At 42.0% G+C, this 25227-nt stretch overlaps 1 protein-coding gene across 3 annotated transcripts in view; it reads right to left on the reverse strand.

Moving 5' to 3' along the window:
• ldlrap1b (low density lipoprotein receptor adaptor protein 1b) overlaps window positions 1–22192 on the reverse strand; it is a 35706-nt gene extending 13514 nt beyond the window's left edge. Inside the window, exons 1-5 of one of the 3 annotated variants that reach the window (XM_017464616.3) lie at window positions 21898–22192; window positions 4382–4524; window positions 3010–3122; window positions 2031–2145; window positions 1489–1561 (exon numbers count right to left, since the gene is read on the reverse strand). In XM_017464616.3, the coding sequence (XP_017320105.1) occupies window positions 1489–1561; window positions 2031–2145; window positions 3010–3122; window positions 4382–4524; window positions 21898–21982 (529 nt within the window). In that variant the 5' untranslated portion in view covers window positions 21983–22192. Of the gene's footprint in view, window positions 1–1488; window positions 1562–2030; window positions 2146–3009; window positions 3123–4381; window positions 4525–21813 lie in introns of all 3 variants that reach the window. The other 2 variants (XM_017464614.3, XM_017464617.3) reach the window with 2 other exon arrangements.
• Window positions 22193–25227: the final 3035 nt, after the last annotated feature.

A 25227-nucleotide genomic window follows, 5' to 3' on the forward strand; every position in this document is an offset into this window, starting at 1 on the left:
AGAGAGAGAGAGAGAGAGAGAGAGAGAGAGAGAGAGAGAGTGTGTGTGTGTGTGTTTCTGTAAAATAGAAGTGATCCAAGACTTATGAACTCTTTTATCTCACTACTCCTACCCACTGAGACTTTGGGGCTCTGGAAGCTTTTAAAAGTTTTACTTGCAACATCACAGCCTGTGCTATTCCCCATCAGTTACACAAGCACGCACGCACACGCGCGCGCGCACACACACACAGAGTTTCAAATCAGAATTAATCAGAATATTTAACAGGTGATACCTCAACACCGAGCCTGAAGCAGCTCGGTTATGATCCATCAATTATTAAATAGAAGTGGAGCTCGACTTAAAACTGAATTAAAGGCTTATATTTAAACCTGGCAAAACAGTGTGATGTGTCAAAGGATAAGTAAACACTCTCCATATCTCACACTGAGCGAGAAATCAATGTGAGAAAAGCTGTCAGCGAGGCTTGACATTTTCTTTTTACACACACACACACACACACACACACATTCTCAGCCCTCCTACCATCGTCTATTTCTTGTTCCTCCTCTCACTGACTGTCAAAAGGGTCTACCTGTGTATCAGCTATCCTGTCAAAATATTATTGCCTCCAGCTCGTTTTTACGCACTCTCTCGCCTTTGCGGGCGCACACGCGTGCACACACACACTCTCGGCTCTCAATTTCACACGCACACACATTCACCTTTGCACACACAATCTGTGTCTCAGAATTTTGATTGAGAGCTTTAGACATCAAAGGAGGCGTGGCCCCTGTGTCGGTCAGTCTCAGTGAAGGAGGTGTGGCCTCTGTGCCTGTCAGTCTCAGTGAAGGAGGCGTGGCCCCTGTGCCTGTCAGTCTCAGGGAAGGAGGCGTGGCCTCTGTGCCTGTCAGTCTCAGTGAAGGAGGTGGTCAGTCTCAGTGAAGGAGGTGTGGCCTCCTGTGAATATTAGTCACAGTGTAGGGACCCAACACTTGTAAAAGCTTTAATTAAGCACTGAATGCTTAAATCTGAATCTTTTATCCATTAGATAGTTAACTAGACATGGTGTAGTATTATAAAATCTAAGAGGAAATGAGGATCACCCCATTTATAAACCTCTAAATCCACAGAAATTGTATAAATGGGGCCATTGGGGGACAAAGAAAAGCAGTGAATGGTGTAAAATAGCTCACACTCAGACTTGGAGAGAATGAACACACACACACACACACACACACACACACACACGTACAGACTGGGCTCAGAGCCAGATTCCCATTGTTTTTCAGTTCATTAAATACTGAAAATACAGGAAATATGGGTGGGCTTATAACCAGAAAACATAAACAATTGTTCACACACCTAAGAGGAGCTGGTGACAAGAAATGCCTTATATACAATATTTAGATATTAGAACATTTATTTAAAGACAAAGCAAAGATGAGAGAAAGAACACGAAGCTCTCCATCACGCAGCCGACACTGAAGGGAATAACGGAGATCGTACCTTCCTTGGAGTTCTGCCAAAACTCAAAGGCCACTTTAAAGGCCTGCGCTACCGTTAATGTCACCGCCTGTGCCTGAGACAGAGAGAAAGAGAAGAAAAGCAAAAAGGTGGAGAAAGAGAGGGAGACAGTTAATACAGTTCAATACGTTATGAGTTTATTTCACAAGGGATTTGAGTTATATGACTCATAAACCATGCATCTGCACTCAAAGGAGAACTGTGGCAATGTCCATTGTTAAAAGCGCTATGCAAATAAAAGCGAACTGAATCGACTCGGTCTGTCCATCAGTCTCCGTTCATCAGTCTCCGTCCAACTGTCTGTCTGTCCTCCTGCATTTCCGTCCATCTCTGTCTCAATCATTCGCCTCTCTGCCCTTCTCTGAAAGGAAATGTGCTCGGGGTTACAGCAGCATTAGCCGAGCGAGGGAAAAAACAGGGCGTTTCCATGCCGTCATCCCTCTAGGGACACCCGATTATGTATCCACGTCAGCCAAGAAGACGTGAAGGAAAGAAAGGAAAGACAAAAAAAAACTAAAACTCACCACTTTCTTTTTGGAGCAGAGGAAGGCATGGCACTCGAGCGTCTCATTGCGTTGGCTCTGAGCGATGTACGCGAACACCTTATCGTGCATCTTATCAGCAGTGCAGTACGAGATCCTGCGGAAAGGAGCAGAAATTATACGAGTCAGACGGAGACAAGTGGACGAAATCACAGCCAAAGGCAAAGAAGCCGTGCAGCGAGAAATAAATAAAAGGTCCCCGCGTCTTCCTCTCATCTTGGCCTTTTAAGCTTTCAAGTCCAAGTTCCAATCTCGTTTTACAAACCCACAGCCTCCCAATTCCATACCAAATTTAAAAAAGAACAAACAAAAAAAAAACGCATACACGGACAATAGGGGTGGAATACCATACCATCTGTACCTGTATCACTATTTGGATTATATTCCCGACTAGATGAACCTGCTTTCATTTTTTTAAATTTATTTTTTTAAGTACGCTTCTTACTCTTCATATCTGTTTATTATCTGTTCTATCTGAATAATGCAATTGTATTGAGTTACGTCTCTAGAGCATAAGATGATGATCTGACATCATAGGCACAGCTGTGTTTTGTTCTGTGTGTGCACTTTAACGTCACTGGAGACCACACGTCTCTCTCTTCTTCATCCAGGAACCTCTCCCCCAAACTGGTGGACTGGTTGTTGTTTTTTTTTTTTTATAACAAAACCCAAGAACGCTGCTTTCTACTTTCCAAACCGTATATTACTGTACTAAACTGTAACCACGGGTAAAAGTATATGTTATTAGTGTAGGTCATGTCCATCAGACAGCAGACGGGAATCTTTTAGAAAAGTCTGGATTAAATAACCCCTGGCTGACCCGTTCAGCACAAAACAAAGTTTCAAATAGCTTGTTCTAGGAGAATGTGATAATGAAATGCCCTTTCTGGACATCAGGGAAAGACAGCTGCTTGCACAGATATTAAGAGAAAGGGAACAGATCAGCAGTCAGCAGTCTGACCTGTAAATGGAGACGTTTTCTATCAGCTGATTTGAGGTGCTGTCGTACAGGATGATCCCTCTAGGAGAAACCTTCAACATGACCTTCTGCAGCTTCTTCCCACTGGCTTTGGCCTGAGAGAGACAGAGAGAGAGAGGCAGAGAGAGAGGCAGAGAGAGAGGCAGAGAGAGAGAGGGGGGCAGATAAACAGAAAAAGACAGAGAAAGAAATAGAGAGCCAGGAAGGGAGACAGAAAAACATACAGAGATACAGACAGAGTGAGACAGATAGATGGACAGAGAGAGAGAGAGAGAGAGAGAGAGAGAGAGAGAGAGAGAGAGAGAGAGAGAGAGAGAGAGAGAGAGAGAGACAGACAGACAGAGAGGGGTTATTATTATTATTTTATAGACTTAAATTCTCCTTTCTTATCTATGCTGATGGCTCGGCAATATTGTATATAGACAATCATGTCAATAAAGTACTTTGAAAACTGAGAGACAGACAGATAGACAGACAGACAGAGAGAGAGAGAGAGAGAGAGAGAGGGGTGTGTGTTTAATATAACTGCACATTCATGTAGTCAGTGGTGAGTGTCCTGCTCTGTGCTTTGGAGTGACTCAGTGAAAAGGCCAGAGAAAAGGTTGAAGCTATTTTAACACTGTTAATGCTGTTTGATCTGGACTGAGCACTTTCGCTACTTCACAAGCCAGTGTGTGACTACATGGAGGGGAAAGAATTCCTGGAGAGGAATCTGAATGACAAACAGCTGGTCTAAGGACAGGGAAACATGTTTGGAGAATTATTGGCACCTTTCACAGAAAACATTGCAATTTTCCACTCACACAACTGTACAAGAAACTTGTGTTTCCTCCAACAAAAACATTAGTTTTTAGAAGAATGTTTAATCAAGAGTAGCATATATGCAACAAAATTGTTGACACCCTAAAAGAATACTCTCCAAATATGAGGTTACGCTGGATATTTAATAATATGCAAATATTTGCATTTAATTTAACAATAATAATGGGATATTGTTAAAAAATATTGTCACATACGATAAACTACCTTCTCGCCCTACAGCAGTCCTCACGACATATTAATTGTTAGGGGTGCCAATAATTCTGAAAACAGAATTATTGGTCGGGGTGGGGGGGGACTTCAGTACTTTTGTTGTAGAAAATGTTATGTATAACGGTGTCCTCGTATGATTTAAGCGCAAAATTATTGCGTGTTATTTATTTTTGCGTATTTTAACAAAAGGGTGCCAGTGATGGAGAGAAAGAGGCAGAACTAAGAACTCAATTCTGACACTTGATTTTGATCTGAACCCTTAGCCTCAAAGCGGTCCTTTTTGGGCATTTGGCGAGGTCAGGGGTTTCCATGGGGATCTCACCGTGGCAACAATCCTTTTGACTGCGGCGGCTGACAGCTCCTCTCCTTTCGGCTGCTCGACCAGCGTGACGCCAAGATACTTCAGCTGGAACGCCATGCCTTCCAACAGGGTCTCGCGCGTGTCCGTCCAGTTCTCCGGGAGCTCTGTGGAAAGATTGATTTAAAAAAAAAAAAAAAAAAAAAATCATTTCATGCATTTCCAATCATTTTGAGAACATACTTGCTTCACAAGTAGTAAATAGTGAAGCATAAACGGATCACACTTAAAAAAAAAAAAAAAAAAAAAAAAAAAAAAAATAAAAAATTCAGACTTGTTAAACATTCTTTTACTAAATCTTTTCCACATAAACGTGAGCTCCTTCCAGGATCAGATTAAATCCAGCACCACTCCTGCACCAACAAATCGGCTCATGAAATCTGCAGTCCTAACAATTGAAGCACAGGAGTGCAAGACAAGCAAAACCATCTACACATGAAACAACGCAAAGCGCCACGTGCACGCACTTCAATCAGCACTTCTCTTCCAGAACAATCCCTTTTTGATTCCATAAAGACCCTATTTAACCTCATGCACGCTTCCCGCACACAAAAGACACAAACCGGTGTGCTTCGGTGCTCCGCTCTGTACGCTCCGTCCTCCATGACCGGCGACTGAACATTACAACTGGAAATTTATTTCAGGTGTGTTATGAGTTACGGTCTAGAGTTGTAGTTTATATAAAAATATAGTTCACACTTGATGATAAGGATACAAAACATATTGAAATAACTGCACTTTTCTTTTATCCAGCAATTAATCCGGTCACGTTTCTGTACATTTTATTTATTTAGTAAGAAATAGAACACTCGAAGGTGTGTCGTTTTATCGTTACGCTAACCAGGCGGGGGAAGAGCAGACGAAATCTGGGTATTTCTGCTCAGAAGGGTCTGCATAATAGAAATATGTTTTGCTCAGCAAGGAAATAAAGTGAAGGAATATTGCGTCTCTCGCCGTCTTGCCTTTTTCCCCTCTGTTGTGCTCTAATGAGCAGAATCACTTCGGGCCAAGACAAGGTCGAAGACTTGATGCCAATCAACCCCTTCTCTACAATTCAGTGCATTTTGGTCCACTGAATAACATCCTCAAAATGCCACTCTTCAAACTCCTTTGGGGGGGGGCAATTCACGCTCTTTCTAACTAAAAAAAAAAAAACACCCATTAGTGTAGGTTTGTGCAATATGGTGATGACGATACGATCATGATTTGAATAATATACGAAACGTACTAGTCCTGTGGGGTTTTTTTTTTTTGGCATATTTTCCCAAAATTGGTGTAAAAAAAAATAATTCATGGTGTGGTTTTTCACAGCTCAGAAAGTCTGATCCAGCAGAAATTTGGTATACTGCATCGTTTTGGCTACTTGTAATTGAATTTATAATGATGATTGGGTTAGTTATAAGACATGGTCACAATCAGCCAGTCGCTTCAGGTTATCACTGAGGTACCATCGTGAAACTTTTGTATAGTTTGTTCATCTTTGGTCTCTTTATTGTTCTATTTCCTATGTAGCTTGGTCAAGGACTTGCCAAAGTGTGCTTGGACCCCATAGGTTGCTGCTTGCAGAGATATATGTATGTATATATATTATATATATATATATATATATATATATATTATATATATATATATATATATATATATATATATATATATATATATATATATATATATATATATATATATATATATATAAAAATGAATCTGCAGTAAAGGTCACAAGTTTAAGTCTGTAATAGCCAGATCAGCACTTTATTCGTCAGATGATGATGACGAATCCAGTCAGAGCACAGATGTGAGCTGCTCAAGGGCACAGCAGTGACTCGGTCCTGGGATTTGCTCTCAAACTTCTCCAACATCCTGACACATGAAATTAATAATATAAGCAAAAGTATAAATAAGACATAAGCATTATATAAGCTATATGTAGGAGGATATAAATAAAATATGCTGTTCGAACAACAGCTGTTCAGCTGACAGTCAGCTGAAAGGAGCGGCAAATCATTTGCACTTTGCTTGTAGCGAGTCTTCATGTGCGTTCATATTTTTCTTCACAGCTCATCACTATACTCTAGAACATCTCTACGTTTGGCTTAACTCGGAGAGGTTGCTCATAATCCTTTGGTGCAGTCTGTAAGGTTTAAAAGTAGATCTACAGTATACTCACACTAATTATAGAATAACGCTGTCCGTTATAATAATGTGCTGCTTATTATTATTCTATTTGAAAATCTGAGCCTTGAAATTCGGCATGGACATACAGGGAACGGGATGTTTATGCTTTTGGGAAAGATTGGAATCACGGTTGCCTCATAGCAACGCCCCCAAATTCGTTATTTCGTCACAGATAAGACATAGGGGTGCATTTACTTTTAGTCGGAAGGCCGTACGGACCAAACCGTAGGTGCTACACAGATGAAATTTGGAAAACTTGAAATATGAAATGTAACCACCTAGAACCACCATAGCAACACCACAGTAACCACCTAGCATAGCATAACAACCACTTAGCAACACCCTAGAAACCAGCTGGCACAGCATAGCAGCCATGTGGAATATCACAGCAACGTTTTAACACTTTAATCTTAACCTTTAAACATTTAAGATTATAACCTTTCAAACTTTTAATCTTGGCATGCTTAACCGTAAAACATTTTAAACCCAACGACAAGGTTCGTCCACGAACGCTAACCTTCCAGTTTTATACAAGATCCCTTAAAGAACTAAGATTTAAAATGTTACCCTGTAGCAGTTCCCACTAGTATTTTGTTTGTTTTAACAGATATTAAAAAAGGTTCCCTAAAAGGCAACTCATGAGGTATAGCGTAGTTTCAGCAGGCAGTTGGGGTTAAGGGGAAGTCGATATTTCTCAATATTTCTATTACAAAGCCAAAAAGCAGGGAGCAGGCCGAGAACTTTTATTTAGCACTGAAGTACTGAAAACACACACACACACACACACACACACACACACACACACACACACACACACACACACACTTGAAGTAAGTACTGAAAACACACAGTACTGAAAACACTGAAACACTGAAAACACACACACACACACTTGAAGCAATTAACTGTTGTATATTTGTCCTTCCAACATGAAATAAATACAGTGAATACATAAACTGATGAATTTGCATTTGACAGTGAAAATGTTTCCTTTCATTTGGAACACAGTTCACCACAGTGGTGGCAGAGCGACAAAGTTGACTTCAACCCCTCTAAAGTTATTCTTTTTTTTTTCTTTCTCTCCCTTCCCCGACATAACACAAGTGTTGTGAAAGGAAACGTTACTCTTGACGAGAGATGTTGTAAGCCCACAGGACTGAAACGCAGTCCATAAACTCCAAGAACACGAAGTGACCGGACTCGGATTCACAGCAGCTGACCTACAAAACGCTCGCACCTGCAAGTAAACACAACGTGTCTCTCGGAAAGTGGTCTATTCCGTGCCCTCAGCAAAGCACATGAATAGCGTATGATTGCGGCAATTCTGAAAATATGATTTTTGGCTTTCTTTTCCGAGAAGCCATTAATTGAACCCCTTTAAAAGCGGTGACACATGACGAACTACCCAGCTCACTGAAAAAGCGTTTCTTGGAATTTATCACTCATAAATATTCATGCTTACGAAACCGAAAAATAAAAAATCATCAAATCTAGAAGCAGAATGGAGAACTGCACAAGACATGAGATCACGGTGTAGCCTTTACTGACGAGCCAGTGTTTTTCAAAACTAAGCACTTTGAAAAACGTGCAAGTACAAGCGTGTTACTCTTGTGGGTTAGACGTCTTGATCAGAGGCCCACGAGTCTTCACTCGAGTGATCTTTAATTGTTAAAGTAGGCACTGATTAAGCGCGTTTATTAGCTGAACGTACCAGTTTCTTCCGAAAGAAGTCATGACGCGGATGACGAAATTCGATTTCCTAATAATTCTCTCTCGTTTAGGTTTTATTTGATTGATATACACGCGTCCGTTCGAATTCATCCGTTCGTTTGAAGCATTAAGATCAAACGCTGCGTGGACGGCGAAAAAGAGAACAGAGATCGCAGGATTTAGCATGTTTCCTTTACCCAAGACTCAACCTCACACATCAAAGCCTCCCCTGTGGCGGCCCTGAAAGCTGGGATCAGGTGGGAAATGAAAGCAGCAGCATCCCCCCCCCACGCGTCTGTGTGTATCCGTGTGCGTGTGTATACAAGGTGGAGTGCTATCATGTGAAACTGAGGGCGTGTCGGTGGACGTGAGGTTCTTTTGAGTCACTGAGCCGAGTGAGAGGAATCACAGCAAAATCAAGAAGGCCAAACAACAACCCAGTGTCCCTGCTGCTCTGAGCAACATTTCATTTTTTATCTCAGTGGGTGTGTATCAGACAACAGGTCAGACGGACACACACACACACACACACACACACACACACACACACACACATCAAACCCAGAGAGGGCAGGTGGAGGGGAGCAGGTGTTTTCTTCAAATCCCTGAAGACACACATGCACACAGTTGGCTGTCAGAGCTGAGGAAATTAGTCTATGGAGGAAATCCCACTCAAGTAAACATGCACGCACACACACACACACACACACACACACACACACACACACACACACACACGAAGCAATCAAAGCGTTGACTCACTAACTGCATTTCACACACCATCACAAATAAAATTAACACGGGATGTTAATATAATAAAGCAATACTCAATCATGTCCACTACTGCACAAGCACATGGTGAGTGTGTGTAATGTGTGTAATAGGTTTTAGTGAAACAGAGCATGGAGAGGTCATCAGGAGTGAGTCAATTACTGCACAATGCTGCTGCTGCTGCTTTTACACACACACACACACACACACACACACACACACACACACAGGCAGACAAACACCCAGAGACACAGACACAGATAGAGAGATCCAACTCTGAGATCCAAAACTTAATAAAATGGAGATTCAAACTAATTTGAACTTAACTGGTCTAACTTTAGACTCTCCAGGCTACGACAGGAAAAAAAAAAAAACCCAAAAAAAGCCCTCCGTCTCATCCTTTATCTGAGACATTGTTTGCCTTAAGAGCAGCACAGGAAGGAACATCCCATGTTCGATGAAATCAGACTGCCTGAAGCGGTGCAGATCCAGGAAGTGAAACTCGACTTCTCCCAAATCCACATGCGAGGTCAGTGACCACAGAAAGAGGAGAAGGGCGGAACGAGTCGATCGCCTTATCCGCACCGCGGGCCGCTATCACGAGAAATAACAAGTGACACAGGAGAGAGCGGGTGACAGACGAGACGAGGCCGAGCGCCGGAATGATGGCAGATGGTGAATGAGGCATTGTGTGTGGCCATCAGCCCACCTGCATATCTCTGTCTTCCACCCGCTCCACACACAATGCTACTTTCAGCTCGGCACAACTTGATACAGCATACACACACACACACACACACACACACACACACACACACACACACACACACACACACACACACACACACACGTCTTGTATTACTATCTCTGTCAAGCTTTTCCATTAATTTGAGCATTACTAAGGCTAAGTACTTCTAAGCCTAACCTTAACCTCATTTGTTCAAAAGGATTTTTTTTAAATGTTTTTTTTTTGTACTTTATAAATATAACAAAATGTTTTGTGTAACTTTTCTTTGTTCTCACAGCGTCACACAGATATTAATACACCCACACAGGTGTTCAGGAAAGGGAATAAGTCAATGACGGGGTGGAATTTTGAAAAATCGCATTTCTGCGATCGCAAAATCGTGAAATCCTGGAGGGACTGAATTGTACGGCGGACACTTTACTTAATAATTAAAGACTAATAAGAAACGGGGGGAGAGAGAGAGAGAGAGAGAGAGAGAGAGAGAGAGAGAGAGAGAGAGAGAGAGAGAGATGCTGTTGCTACTATGATTTAGTTTACTTTATACCGCACAGTGATCAAGGCTTTATTGTCACCTTCTTCGTGACCAAGTACCTGAAAAGGTAATCTCCTAATACAGGACAGTGAGTTAAGGTGTGCCTAAACTGCAGACCGACAAACTGCAATTAATGACATTAAAGTGAGGGTGTAATATTTCAAGGATGCAGGTAGACCTGCAAAGTAAACATGCGATGGATATGATATTTTGCCACACAACGTCTTTAGAAATACACAGAGTGGGGATGACTTTCAGTTATTTGGGTGTGTGTTCCAGATGGAGCACAAATTGGACACAAAGGCCATCAGAAATTCTGCACCGTCGGCATTTTACGTGGGCAAAGTCGTGCCAGTCGGTTCGGCAAAAACAAGAGCCTGGGTTACAAACGCACACTGGACTTTCTTGGGTGTGTGCTGTGATCGGAAAATAACCGGCAACTCGGTGGTGTCCTGAAGTGTTTTATTCCTCTTATACCACAGCATCTTTCCAATATGTAACATTTTATTTCATTAAAATGCAAAATGTCATTCATTTTATCCATTTATGGTTACGTTAAATGTTGTGGAACGTCTACATCTCGTCTCTTTCCCCCCCATCTCTTGAAGTTAATACGGAGAGAGAGAAAAAAAGAAAGGAAAAAAAAAAAAAAAAAAAAAAAAAAAAAAAAAAAGCACCTTTGTCATGTTACCAAGAAAGCACAAAGCCTTTTCGGTCTAGGAAACTCACAGCTACAGCTTTACCTCTGATGTCTGTTACAAAGCACTGACACTGGAGACTCCTTCCAAAAATGGTAAATAAACATCTCCTCAGACCAAAAAAAAAAAAAAAAAACCCAAAACTCTTCATATCAACATTTACACATCGGATTACGGAGCGTCTGCCTTACAAGTTCCTGCGAACATTGGGAATTGTTGAAAGTAAAACAAAGATAGTCAGCATTTGAATGGATTTTAAAGTCCTATGACAATTCTGTCTTCTATAGCACAGTAAATGTGGTCACAAGTGCATAAAAAAAAATGTTTTTATTATTATTATTATTTATTTATTTATTTTTAAAAGCTTTTCCACTAGATTGTGCAGTACACTTCACAAGTCCACAATGCCACGTTGATGGTTATGGAAATATTTCAGAATAACTTCTCATACACCGGTGTCATACTAGCAGCTCCACAGTATTACAGTTACTGTGACAGCCCGAGAGCGCGGTTTGGAAGAGCACTGCATGAAAGCAGCGATGTTTCCATCTAGCTCCGTCTCTGCCCTAGTTGCAACCACAAACAAATTTAAAGCCCACAGATTTACAGCATACTTAAAGGGCCTCTTTATGACTTTGTTAGTCTAGATAAATAATTCAGGCTTCCTTGAAAAGCTTTCATGATCAAATGTGTAGCTGCTGGGCAACACGCAGAGATGATTCGAGTTGCCCGATACCAACTTGCAGAAAAACATCCAACTTGGAGCATTTCGGGACGGAACCCACAGTAACTGGTCACGTCCGATTCGATTAGATTCGATTCAAATCGGGACGCTCGTATTGAAGCTCGTGGTTAGAGGTTCGGCCACGCGAGAACAACCTCCCGTGTCGCAGTGACGTTACCTCTCATCTCTTTGAGAGAGGCCATTTCTGAAAATCTGATTCCCAAAGCACCAAAATGTTAATTGCATTTTCCTGAAATACCGTCTCATAGTCCCATGCTGATGACATCACTCAATTGCGTTCCTCTTGCTCTCTTTGTATAGATTTCAATGAAATGTCTCGAATTGCACAAGTCGGTGTCAGGCCAGGCTTAAGGAGGACAATTAAATGTGCAAATTAAAAAATAAATAAATAAATAAATATAACCACACCACACCCCCCCCCCCCCCCCCCCAAAAAAAAAAAAAAATCAGTAAGAGTCTCTTGAACGGGAATTCCCAATTTAAAACCGAGAAAACTCCTCCCATTTCCAATTTTATAGAAAATCATGAACTTTTTTAAAAAACCTCACAAGGCTGTGCCAATCAGTATTATACACTATGACAAATAAAATATTAAATGTTCAGTTTTATGTTGGAATTAGACACACTCAGGGATCAATCAAGACATCTTGGATCAATAAAGCCTCTGCTGGATTAAAAAATATGCTAGTAATCAATAAAACATGAAGGGGAGTGCTTTTAAACGAAAACATGTTCCTCCAGGATTCTGCGATCACAGAAAGTAAAGCAAACTCTGGCAAAATTCGGAGGAGCTTGCGATTCTTTTTTCGAAACGACCGAAGATTTAGGTCAAGACGCGTCATGTGACGTCATCACGACGCGCGTTCAGCCAAAGCCCTCTTCGATTCACGTGCGACGAACAACAAATCACCGCGAAAGACTGTTTTTTTTCCAGCAAAAAAAAAAAAGTTGCATAGCAATTTTTCACATCAAAATCAAGCATTTTTGGTTGAAATAATCATTAAAAAAAAAACACACACACACAAAACCCTGTGTGAACTATTCAACAGCACTGAACATGAAATCAATGACTGTAACTTCTCAAATCAGACACTTCATTAGCTCATTACTGTGGATCTTTTTATAATTGCAGCGTGGAGAGGCCGGGGACGATGGAGATGTTTGTAGAACCTGAGTAAAGCCTCCTATATATATCCTGCTGCTTTAATGGGATTTAATGGGATTTAATGGGATGCTGTAAATAGCCCCAGGTGGTCAATTTGTATTGCTTCAGGGTTTAAACGGCAGAACTACCGATGTGTTCTGATGTGAGAAACGACCATAAAAATATCTTTCACAGGACTCGCACACACCGTTTCCAAACATACACAGACGATAATTTTGTTTACGTTTCTTTTTACAGTATATTATTTACTGTAAAACTGTTACATTTTTATTTTTATTTTAAAATCCGCATCTTTAAAGATTTTTCTGTTGTGGAAATAAATCCAGCCCTTAATATGTCCTTCAGTGACTTTACTTCAAAAGGAAAATCAAATCACGCTGTGCACTTTAAAGCAGTAAAAATCATTTACACCTCGAAAACTGACCAAGCTCCGATTTCAACGCTTCAGCCAAATATAGTCCTGGACTGCACGATCTACCTCTAAATAGAACGTTAAATATGATCAGTATTGCAATCCCTGACCCTGGATTGCACTCTACACTCTTGGTGTTCACACACACATACACACATTATGCACTGGCCTGCTCTCACACACTCTCACACACACACACCAAATGTCGATGTAGACGTACTGACGATATCGCCAGCAGATCGTAAATGTCAGAGAGCGCGGCTGGAAACGATCTCAACCGAGCAGGAAATCCAAACGCAGTACAAGCCAGAAAAAAAAGAAAAAAAAAGAAGAATGGCGTCAGTTCCAACAAAGAGGACGAGAAGAACAGTCAATAAATTCGTAATTCTTCATCGGCACCATATAACGACTCCGAATAAAATACACCGATCTAGGAGCACTTTATGATGCGGGATACAAGCAGAACAAACACCTTAATGAAAATATGCATCATGATCGTTAAACTAAACGCAAGGTAACAAAGCAACGTTTGCCGGGTCTGAAAAAGTCAAACAAGTTCCTGAGAATCCAAAAACGCTGGCTGTTCCATATGACTCGCTAAAGGTTTGGATCCAGGATTAAACTACAAGCCAGTTCTAGCAAAATTATAGCGTAAGAGGATATGAGAGAGCGCGCCCCGCAGACTTGTGGTTTCTAACAGGGTGCTGAACAAGCAGCACCAAACCCTAACCTTTAATTAGCCGTTCCTAAAGAAAAAACAATAATGCTGAATAGTTGGTTTTGCTGGACGCTGGCATTTCATTTTAGTGCCTTTGCACACTCTATACCGTCAAGTACAACTTGACAGAATTATGAGGTCCAGAATTATTGAACGTGAACCTCCCACCTTGAAACACATTAAACGCGTTTCTGTTGAAACAGCAGTGATGTGTTTGGTGCATCTGGTGCGAATCTTGGTGGTAGCTTGGTTGGTTTTGTATTTTTATCATTCCCGTATGATTAACAGGAATGGGGATTTTGGGCTGCGCTGATGGCTGATGTCACAGGGGAACATCTCAGCGATCTTAAACATATAGGAGAAGCAAGCGCTTCTTTCCAGACTCACCAATTTCCAGCAATGTTCGACGGCGTATTAACGAGAAATCCTAGCGTAGGTGTGGCGGAGGTGCAAACGTCAGACGTTAAACGTTTCAGAATGCACCGCGGTCGCGCTGGGTGATGGCAGAGACTCGATTAGTTCTCAATCGATGAGATGATGAGCACGAGGAGGCGTTGACATGAGGGTTGAAGCTTTGGAAGCTGGTCTGTTGAGTGTGTAGATAAGGAGGTAAGACAGGCTACAGGTAAGATGAATTCCCAGTGGCACCACGATCAGCAGGTGGTCAAATGGCATTGTGGGTAATGTAGGAAAAATTGAACCAGCTTGTTCGATGAAAGATATCAACTCGGGGGGAAAAAAAAACAAAAAACATGGAAACAAACACGGGATTAGTGCTAGGATCAGGCCTAATGTTTGGCAACAGGACTGGCGTCCACCCGAACAACCGAAAGCCAAACAGTTTCGTAAGCAGATGTGGGAATCGTAAACAACCTCTGGTGAATCACGCCCCTCGCCTTAGCGATTTTTAAACCTCTCTCATTCATCGTCTATACGGAACACAACAGAAATTCACGCTTTTACATATTCTCAATGCGTGTCTGCTCAGTGTATGGTACAGCAATTATTTCAGCAAACCATTGATTTATGGTTGGAGTACAGATTTCGCTCTTTTCTGAGTGAAATCAAACCCCTAAAAACAATATAAAACAATACTGTTTGTGTTTTTAAGGGGTTTAGTTATTAACAATACTGTGGTTCCATCACCGCAGAAAATCTGGAAGTCATAATAACATCGAGCTCGGCAAACGCAGCAACTGGAAGGAAAAGTGCAAGGAAAGTGTAGTGAGAACGGGATTGTTTTTAGCGCTGGTACAAAAAAAAAAACTTAAAGAAAGTCTCGGTTTGAAGTTTGAAAGGAAATCAAAAGGTCTGTAAAAGTGCTATGAAGGGTGCGTGTTGTTTTTGATTGGCCTGTGTCGGTGTAATGGCAACGAAACGACTTCCAATGAGACTAGCAAGTTTGCTGTGCCACAATCATATTTCTAGCACTAGATCCTTCGTGTCAAAGGATTCCAGGGCGAAAACTGGCGCCTTCTATCCAGACGTCTCCAATTGTCCTAATCTTAAGATGTATCAGAGCGATACACAAGTGAGTATCAGTCAAGACACAAAGTCCCAAAACTTTGGAAAGCTCTTAAAATCACTTCTATCTGTAAGTATATCCATCCATTTACAACATGAATTTAACTAAAAGGTAGATCTTTTATATAAAAAAAAAAGAAAGAAAAAAAAAAAAAGAAAAGCAGGGCGATGGCAATCAAGCGCTCATCATTTTTGATTAGCATGACAAAAGATTGAACAAATCCCACAATAAACGAATTCTCGCTGGAGTTTGGATGTGGTATCATTTCCACCGAGGACGTGGCTGTCGCACGCTTCCACAATGGAAGAAGGAAGACCGTAATTTGCACTCGTGATTATTTGAGTCAGCGGGATGAAACGAGTAGCCTGAACGATCCAGTTTCCCCAAATTCCAGCAGCACAATGCGTCTGAGCAATATGGCTGCCTGGAAATGAAAGCTGTACAATGCACTGCTCACCGCTGGCCTTTGCACTATGCAAATAAGCAAGCTGCAAATGCAGATAGAGGGGTGTACGTGGTCAAATACCAGCGTAAGCGTTTGAGGCACCAGCATATGAGTAATAGCTGGGAATATTTGAAAGCAGAGAGCATCAGATTCTTTACGCTGTATGACTGAAGCCGTATTATGTCATCGCGGACACACACACAGACACACACAAAAGTAAAACAATTCTTTGGTCGCGAGTTGACATTGCCACCAACAGCAGATTTAACACCATTGTGACCATCGTCATTTGGCGACAAAGATTACGAAGGGAGCGTCCGAGAGTGTCCGAGCTGCTATAACGATCGTCTAAAGGCCACCAACAGGGCGACACAAAACTCACAGGACGGCTACGAATACGAGAACAGCAATGACGAACTGTGCTAATGGACAGAAAGACATGTCCTTACTACCTCAAGCTCACAATCCATCACACAATCCTTAGAGGATCTCCAGCATGTAATCTGACTGAAGAACACGTTATGACACAGTCTGTTATGGAATTTAGCCAAGGTTTTTACTAGACTTCTAAACCGTGACGGATAAACCTTACACAAAAATCCGAACCGCCGTCAGAGCTCACAGTGCTACAGAAGGGCTGCGGGCTAAAAATAGCTTCATCGGACATTCAGGAACGCCTAATATTTCTGTTCGTCATTTCTCAACGTGACACTCGTCAAGCGCGAACAGATGTAACAGATGGGAAGTTTAATGGCAGGAGAAAAATCCAATTTGATCACGGCACGATAATTAAGCGGTTTTTATTTATTTAATTATTTTCCCGTCTCCAAGCAGAATCTCTGTGCGTTAAGACGGTCAGGTATTTACATTTACTGAAATTAGGTAGATCACTAACTGAAGCGTCTCGCGTCGTTATTGCAACATGGCAACTCTAGATCAAGCCGTCTTACTGGAAACCACTGCTCCTGACAAGTCTCCGTGTAAAAATTATTAGTATTTTTTTCATCCAAATGACAGCTCCACAGATACCTCTACTGCTCTTCCTGTAAATGATTGACTTGTTCCTCCGCCAATTATAACGCGAGCGAATTGAGCTTCGTAGAAATGCCGGTCATGCCAACGCTGTTGATTAACATACCGCACTACAGTACGTAGGTTATGAATATACTGTATTGGGTTAGTGAAGTCTGGTGCTGGTAAATATATCTCCATAGCTCAAGCAAGTTGAAGGCCATGGCCTAAACAAACAAAAAAAAATGATAATAAGGGGAAAGGAACTGTACCATAGCAATTTAGGCTGCTGTTGAAAAGCCTAGAAGTGCCGAGCTGTCAAAATGGTGATGCTACAGTGGGTTTCACATTCCTGCTAATGACCTGTGGCTCCTGTACAGTGTAGAAAACAGGAATCTGGCAGCCACTGGAACCGGAATCTTGGCAACCAAAAGCGGATAGAGAAAAAATGCAGGGGAGAGACCCCCCACCCCCTTCCCCAACACTGGTTTATGAAAGCAACGATATTCGTCTCAAATGACGAATCGCGCTAACGCCGATGTTCATCGGTGAAACTGAGTTCGAAAAAAATTCAATATGTATACTCGCAGCTTCTCAATGAGCCACTTAAGCAGGAAGTCATTATTATTTTCAAAATGACAGACATGACAGATTTAATACCCTGCTAAATATGTACATCACTCTTAAAAAATAAAATGAATAGGAGTGCGTTATTATCCTATGACATATAAATTCAATTAAAGACTTTTTTTTTTTATCCATTTCTAATTACATTTACTGCTGTGTAACATTCATGAAACAAGTTAGATTTCTGGTCGGATCTCTTCATCTTACATGTGAAGATGAGTATTGTTAGATTTGTGAAACTGCTGTGGTCGAATATTTCCTGTCATACCAGACTGAGTCATGCCACGGTGCTATGGGCTGCTGCAAAGTTGCCGACAACTGAAGCGCCACGAACAACAAACTAGCACACGTCGCTTCACGTACAGGAAACGGTTCACATGAAATGCAGCAACTACAGTGCCGTGAATGACACCGCAACGATGGCGTAGGCGGTGTATCAAGGTACAGGAATATTTAGACACCTCAGGGTCACTGCTGGGTGGAAAAGCAAAAATATCCAGTTTACGGCAGCGCCGTGGTCGGAAACTGACACCGGTGACGGATGAAAGGGTATCGCTTCTGTCGAAAACCTCAGCTATGCTCTAAAATAGCGGACAAGTCGAAGCACGTCCAGAAAGCATGGAAGCGTTGGATGCGTCGAGAATGCGATTTCTGCACGCAGTCCAAAGAATTCTGTTAAAGAAATATATGAAAAAGAAAAATAATGACTTCCGTTGGTCACACCACTAAGCAGTCCATTAAAAAAAAAGCTCATCATCACTGTATTCTTTTACAATGTCTAGAAGTAACTCACTGCAAATGGTGTTTTAAAAACTCTAACGATGGGAAATAATAAGGCCTGAAAAACACTCAGGTCCTTATCGGGTGCGTATGTAATAAGTAGCTATAACAACGGAATGATATGTTGTATTAATAATGTATGCATCTGGACAGTCAGTGACTATAGACCTCGATAGGCATACTACTTCCACAAAAAACTGGGCGAACACCATAGACGAACATGTAAGCCTGTGATTGGTCGTTACGAACGACGAGTCCCCAAGTCAATTCATCCGAAGATGGATGACACAGAGGAGCTGCGATCTTCTTCCTGTAATCGTGGTATTTTAATAGCGCCACCTGCAGTCCCGGAGCATTTCCATGTCCGCGACAGTCCACACAGACGTCGTATTCTGAGGCCTTAATACACAGGGGAAGTTCCCATCATCTCCGCTGACCACGTTACGTTCCACGATCTGTTCCGAGACTCGATGTGGCTTGTACAAGCCTCGTGCTTTAGTGGGCATCAAAAGCTGCAGCTAAATAAAGAAAACAAAAACATCGGATAGGTCCCAAAAGTGGCACACGCACTGGCAACAGGCTGCTCAGACGGAAGAACCGCCGTGTTTCCCTTTACAAAGTCAAACAAAAGAGACGGCGGGCTGCTAAGCTCCTGGTGCGGTGGGGGGTTTTTCTGTGAAAGCCTGCTGCAGCGTGACTAAAGCAATGCATCTCTGTTCGGAGTGTGAACACACACACACACACACACACGCACACTAAAGATCAAAGCTGTGAGCTGAATCCTATGGGACGGCAATGTTTTCCACTGCCAGCCACCATACCACGGCCGTATTGACCCATCAATTACACATCTCTACGTTCGTCCTCACGACTGCGAGTTCAATTAGAGACACAAGGATTATCAAAACATAGCATATTGAGACAAACATACGCTTTCACACCTCTCCCTTCAGTAACATCAGTGTCCTGCAATGAAGGACTAAGCGCATTGCCTAGCAACACTGACATGTTGTGTCCGGATTACAAAATTCCACAGTGGGTAAGCAGTGCAGCCAAGCTAATTAACTCACAGTGATTAGCAGTGTTTACCGGCGTTCGGTCCGAGGTAGAATGCAGGAGTTATGCTACATTGCTGGTGAATTCTCAAATCTGATTGGTTGGTGTCGATTACTTTTCTATAACAGCAGGTCCGACAGTAATTCTGGCTGCAAGGCAAATCACAGTTTTATATTAATGCGCTTGCTACAATACGTTATCAGGTCTATAATGGAGCTACAGTAAGTAGCACAGTGAGAAGCGTATTTGACATTTTTGGAAGGAGTCGCCAATGTCACAGAGTATTAACAATCGGAAGTAAAGCTGAAGAGTTTTCAGACGTGAGACAGTCTTCAGGACCGAGGACTTTGAACTTTCTGGTTACTCGTTAACATGACAAGCCGCATTTCTGGGGGTTTCTTCCACAGTTGCTGGTTACACAAGTCGAGAAAGGAGATTCACTCGAGTCACCATGAATGTGCAAAGCCTGACTTAAGCCTCTGGTATACTTTGTTTTTTTTACGCGTACACTAGCGTATGTGCACATTCGTACGCATAGCCTTTCAAAGTATACTCCGTATGACATGTAAATAGGGAGTCGACACATACGCATTACGACAGCTTGCACTACCCCTCCTGGTCTACAAGAGTCAGTACGACAACGAAGAAGAATCACAACACCACGATGGTTGGGCAATCTCTCGCCACGATTAGCAGCCATATACAAATCCTTATACTCTATAAAGCTAGAATTCTACAAATGTGGGTAGTTTCTAACTTGCACTCGTTTCCGTCTCTTCCGTTTATTCTTCAACAACCTTGAGAATCAACGGCCCTGGGTCACTATTGCCACCTTCTGGAAGAACTAAATAGTGCATAAGAATTAAATGCGCATGTGCGACAAAGTACGCACGGTTAGTAAATCAGGTGGTGCGCGTACAGTACAGGTACGGTACAATTTTGTAAGTTTACAGTAAAAGTTTACGGTACAATTTCGACGACATCATTCCGCACTTCGGCTTCTCATCAGACTTCCCGTCCGATCAAATGCTCTGCAGAATCTGAAGTGTCCCGCCCCATCCCCCTCAACATGACGAAAATCACCTTGCCGAATCCCATGCATCGTAATTGGCCCACGGTACTAACGTTCAAGTACGGCTGTGAGGTAAGCAAAAAAAAAAAACACTAATGGCTCTTTAAAAAGGAGGAGGAGCCACTCCGTATGTCCCGCCCTGACGTCTGTAAACGCTGTGCATTTCGACGCACTTCACGGGAGACTTCAAAGCTTAGTAGTATAGTAAGGTTTCAGTATCGGAACGGAAAAAAGTAGCATCGTGCCATCTCTACTCCTCAGCTATCGTTTTTCGATTCGGATTGAAAACAAACAGAAAAAAAAAAATTCCATCATCTTCAAATCTTCTTCATGTCACATGGTATCGATATGCAAATAATCCACTCGAGTTAATGAATATGCAAATCAGCACACGTGACGTCACACTGTGACTTCTATCGACTTCTTTTCAAGCGCGTGTTAGTTATATTGCCCCTGAAAACCACTTGGCACCGCAACACGACACACACCCACACCCATGCAATTGAATGATTTCACTCCAGCAGCTGTGTACACATTTCTGAGACAGACTTTTCGGAGTCTTCGGTGACGTGGCGAGATGAAGGAAAAACAAAACAAGCATAAAAACACAACCTGACAGGAAGTGCGTGGGATTCAGGGAACAGTCTCACAGAGACTTCATTCCCAGAACTAACATCTGATCTGATTAGTGAAGAATCCGCTCAAAGACTCACAGGAAGCTGGAGAACGTCATGGCAACTGAAATAACTGTAACTGAAGCGGAATCGACCGCTGAAGAAAAGTTATGTATCAGTACAGAATAGACCGCGTTTATAGACCATAGGCAGTAAATAACACCGACACACCACTCTGTTTCTCTTAATAAAGAAGTAAAAACCGCTCGTGACACTGTGTGATCTAGCCACAATGCTAACTCAACCGGTTTGTTTTTCATTATCATAACAAACTAATTCATGCTCATGAAAAGTGCTGTTGTTGGGATTTGGAGAATTCAAATCAACCCCATTTTGAATAATACAAGTCATATAATAATAATAATAATAATAATAATAATAATAATAATAATGATACAGAGTTAACTTGGAGCAAGCACGGTTTGTTTGTTTGTTTGTTTGTTTGTTGTTTAATCCTCATACACTTAACAGAAGTATACAGTAGACGTGGAAACAGTGGACCGGAAAAGAGAATAAACTTTCACACACTTACCCCTGAGCTACACAGAAACCCTCCCGCACCTCGTTATACATCAGGATACATTCATATCACGTTTGTTTCCGGATGTAAACTCACTTTTATGTCTTCCTGAACCCCAGGACTGCTTGGCGATGCTAGGACTCCGGATTATCGCCCGGCCCGCCGATTTTAAAGCGTCCATAACGTGTGGTCCTGATCGGGAGGACTGATCCCGCACTCCTCCGTCTCCTTCTCCTCAACCCTTCTCTTCGGTGTTCCAGACAGGGGGAAAACTTCTTCTTCTTCTCCTTCTTCTTCTTCTCTCTGCCCCGTCTGGATTATTTTCCACCCCTTTTTTGAAGCGAATCCAGCCTGGATAGACTAACATGCTCACCACACAGGGCAGGGCTCAATATGCAAATCAGCCAGGCGACGTAATGACGCAAGGGGGTGTGGGCGGTGCTTAGTATGTTAATGAGTCCGAAATATAGGGTGTCCCAAAAGTCTCCATACATTAGAGGACTTTCAAGCGAAATATCTTCCAGAACGTTTCATGCTTTAGTTTATATTCTATATCTGATAACAGAACATATTGAAATCGTTCTCGTGGCCGGATCGGGAAGCTGTCGCATGGTGTGCGATGGACTTTGACAGGAAACATGGCAAGCACGTCACACACGACACTTTTGTCAAAATCGTTAACAAATCCAAAAAGACCGGAAGTGTCGTGGACCGACCCGACCCGAGAAGAAGTGGACGCCCATGAACATGCGCTAACAAAGTCACAACCGATCATACACGATAACGTTAAAACTAATGTTGTGTGTTCGGGCTCTGAGCCGTCGAGGCATGGACTCCGCAAGACCTCTGAAAGTGTGCTGTGGTATCTGGCACCAAGATGTTAACAGCAGATCCTTTAAATCCTGTAACTTGCCAAGTGGGGCCTCTGTGGATCGGACTCGTTTGTCCAGCACGTCCCACAGATGCTCGATCGGATTAAGATCTGGGGCCTTTGGATGCAAAGTCAACACTTTGAACGCTTTATCATGTTCCTCAAATCATTCCTGAACAATTTGTGCAGTGTGGCAGGGCGCATTATCCCGCTGAAAGAAGCCACTGCTATTAGGGAATACCATTGCCATGAAGGAGTGTATTCACTTCACCGGTCAGTGGTTTTAATGTTGTGTAGTCACCTATGTATGGAGACTGTTGAGACACACCAGCCTATATGTAAACTAGATGCATTTTCATGTGATCATTCTACAACAGTTAGTTCTGGTCCACTAACCTGATCGGACGAACAGCGGTTCGAGAGTGCTTATATTTAATATAACCGAACATGGGACGTTTCACCGTTTGTATCACTCCACTTGTCTGTAAAATTCCAGTTCTAATCAACAATTTCACTGAACAGTTAGTGACATCAGCAGACATGGCAAACAATACATTTCTTTATTAATATCATTTCTGACTTCTTTTCATGAAATCATTTCTGATTTCATGAAAGCTCGTCAGATGAAGATGAAATCATGGTGAGCTAGTCGGCTTGGCGAGTGTGGCTTCTTCGGGACCTATATCTCTATATCCGTTCGTATAAATGTTAACATTATACGACTTATTTAGTTTCCTTTTTCAATCAAATACGTGCCGACATTTCTGAGATTATATACTCAACGATGACGATATGATAGTGATATTTCCTGCCTCTGACTTTGTAGCTATCTTTACTGTTGAAAAGGATAATAATAATAATAATAATAAAAGAAGTAATAAACACTAAGATCATGCATTTCTCCAATAAGCATTTGATAAGCATATTAAATTAGTTGATCACCGCTTTATAAATGTTGCTGAATCGTTTGCTTGCTTTAAACGCACCCGGAAATTTTGGGGGGAAAAATGACGTCATGGCCGCAACGTCACTCTTTTGAACGGAGAGATTCCTCCTCCGCAAAATATGCAAGATGCCAGAAGAAAAGCTCCTGAGGTCTGCGCACAGCTAAAATTTCTTGCACCAGAGTTATTCATATTCACATCATGACTACAGATCAAATGGCGCTTCAAAAATATTCATCCCTGGAGACGTGCAGAAGTCTTCCGTCCACTCGACCTGAACCGAAATCATTCTGCATGAGTCATTTCCAGGAAACCCCAAAGAAAGACAGAGGACAAAAGACATGTGCAGGTCAATCAGCCCCAGAGGAACTGACGGAGCCAGGTGTCCAGGAGGGCGATTCCACCCAAGCCCCAGCTGTAAAGAAATAATCTTGAAATCTGCTAAATCTTCTTGTGAAGAAGAGAGAAATCTGTCTCTCACTTTCACTCAGGTCATTTAGTAAATGCCAGGCAGGAAGAATCCAGTCCTTCAACATTCCCGAGTTACGGCGCAGACTCGGTTCAGCTAGGTAATAGCGTGGGACAGACTAAAGCGCTGCTGCATCGCTCTCTTTACGCAAAGGTGAAGCGAGGTGATCTCACTGGCATCATTATCAGCGAGTAGTCGAAGCATTGTGGGTAATGTAATACACCGGTAACGAAAGAAGTTTCAACTAAAAATAAATAAATAAATAAATAAATAAATAAATAAACAAAAATCCATGAGGAATTTCATTACAAAATAAACCTTGGACGTCGCTGAAGAGCTCACGGTTATTCTAAAGACTGATACGCAAGTCGTTCAAAGTGCTTTTAAATGACAGAGATTCAACGTGAACTCATCTAATAGCCTCCTCTGCAGAGCAAACAGAGCCGAGAGTCGAAAGGTTTAATTATTTCTTCTCGCCGGTTAAACACACTCTCTGAAAGACGGATTCAGCCTTGGAGCTTAAACACAGCTTGCTGCAATAATTGCATTGCAGTTTAATGCGAGAGCGAGCGAGAGAGACAGAGAGAGAGAGAGAGAGAGAGAGAGAGAGAGAGAGAGAGAGAGAGAGAGAGAGAGAGAGAGAGAGAGAGAGAGAGAGGTGTACGAGTATGTGTGAAGTAAATTAAAGATACAGGAAGTGGAGAAATTCTTTCAATTATAGAACGTGCTTCTGGATGAACATTATCAATACATTTCCCCAGACACTCAATTAAGAGCAGCTTAGGAGGAAAAAGTTCATTTATAAACAGACCTGCAACAGTTCCACAAATCAGTGATTATGGAGTTCTCTCGCAGGTTACAGCTGTAACGAAACAGAACAGGCTTCCTCAAAAAGTCCTGAACTTTCTCCAGTCCTAATTAGAACTGTATGAAAAGGGAAACCCTCTGTTGCAGGTTTTAACCCAGAACCTTACGAGTTCCCGCTGAGAGAAACCAGAGAAGCCTTAAGGGTGCGAGATCCTTTTAGGCGAAGAATCCAGTTAGTTTGCCTTTCAATCCTCAAACACAAAGCATTATTCCTGAACCTGATCGGGACAGGCTGTCCAAATCAAATCTTAATGCTTCGCCTCATCCTTCATTCC

Source organism: Ictalurus punctatus, chromosome 3 (assembly GCF_001660625.3).
Source record: "Ictalurus punctatus breed USDA103 chromosome 3, Coco_2.0, whole genome shotgun sequence".
NCBI classification, from domain to species: domain Eukaryota; kingdom Metazoa; phylum Chordata; class Actinopteri; order Siluriformes; family Ictaluridae; genus Ictalurus; species Ictalurus punctatus.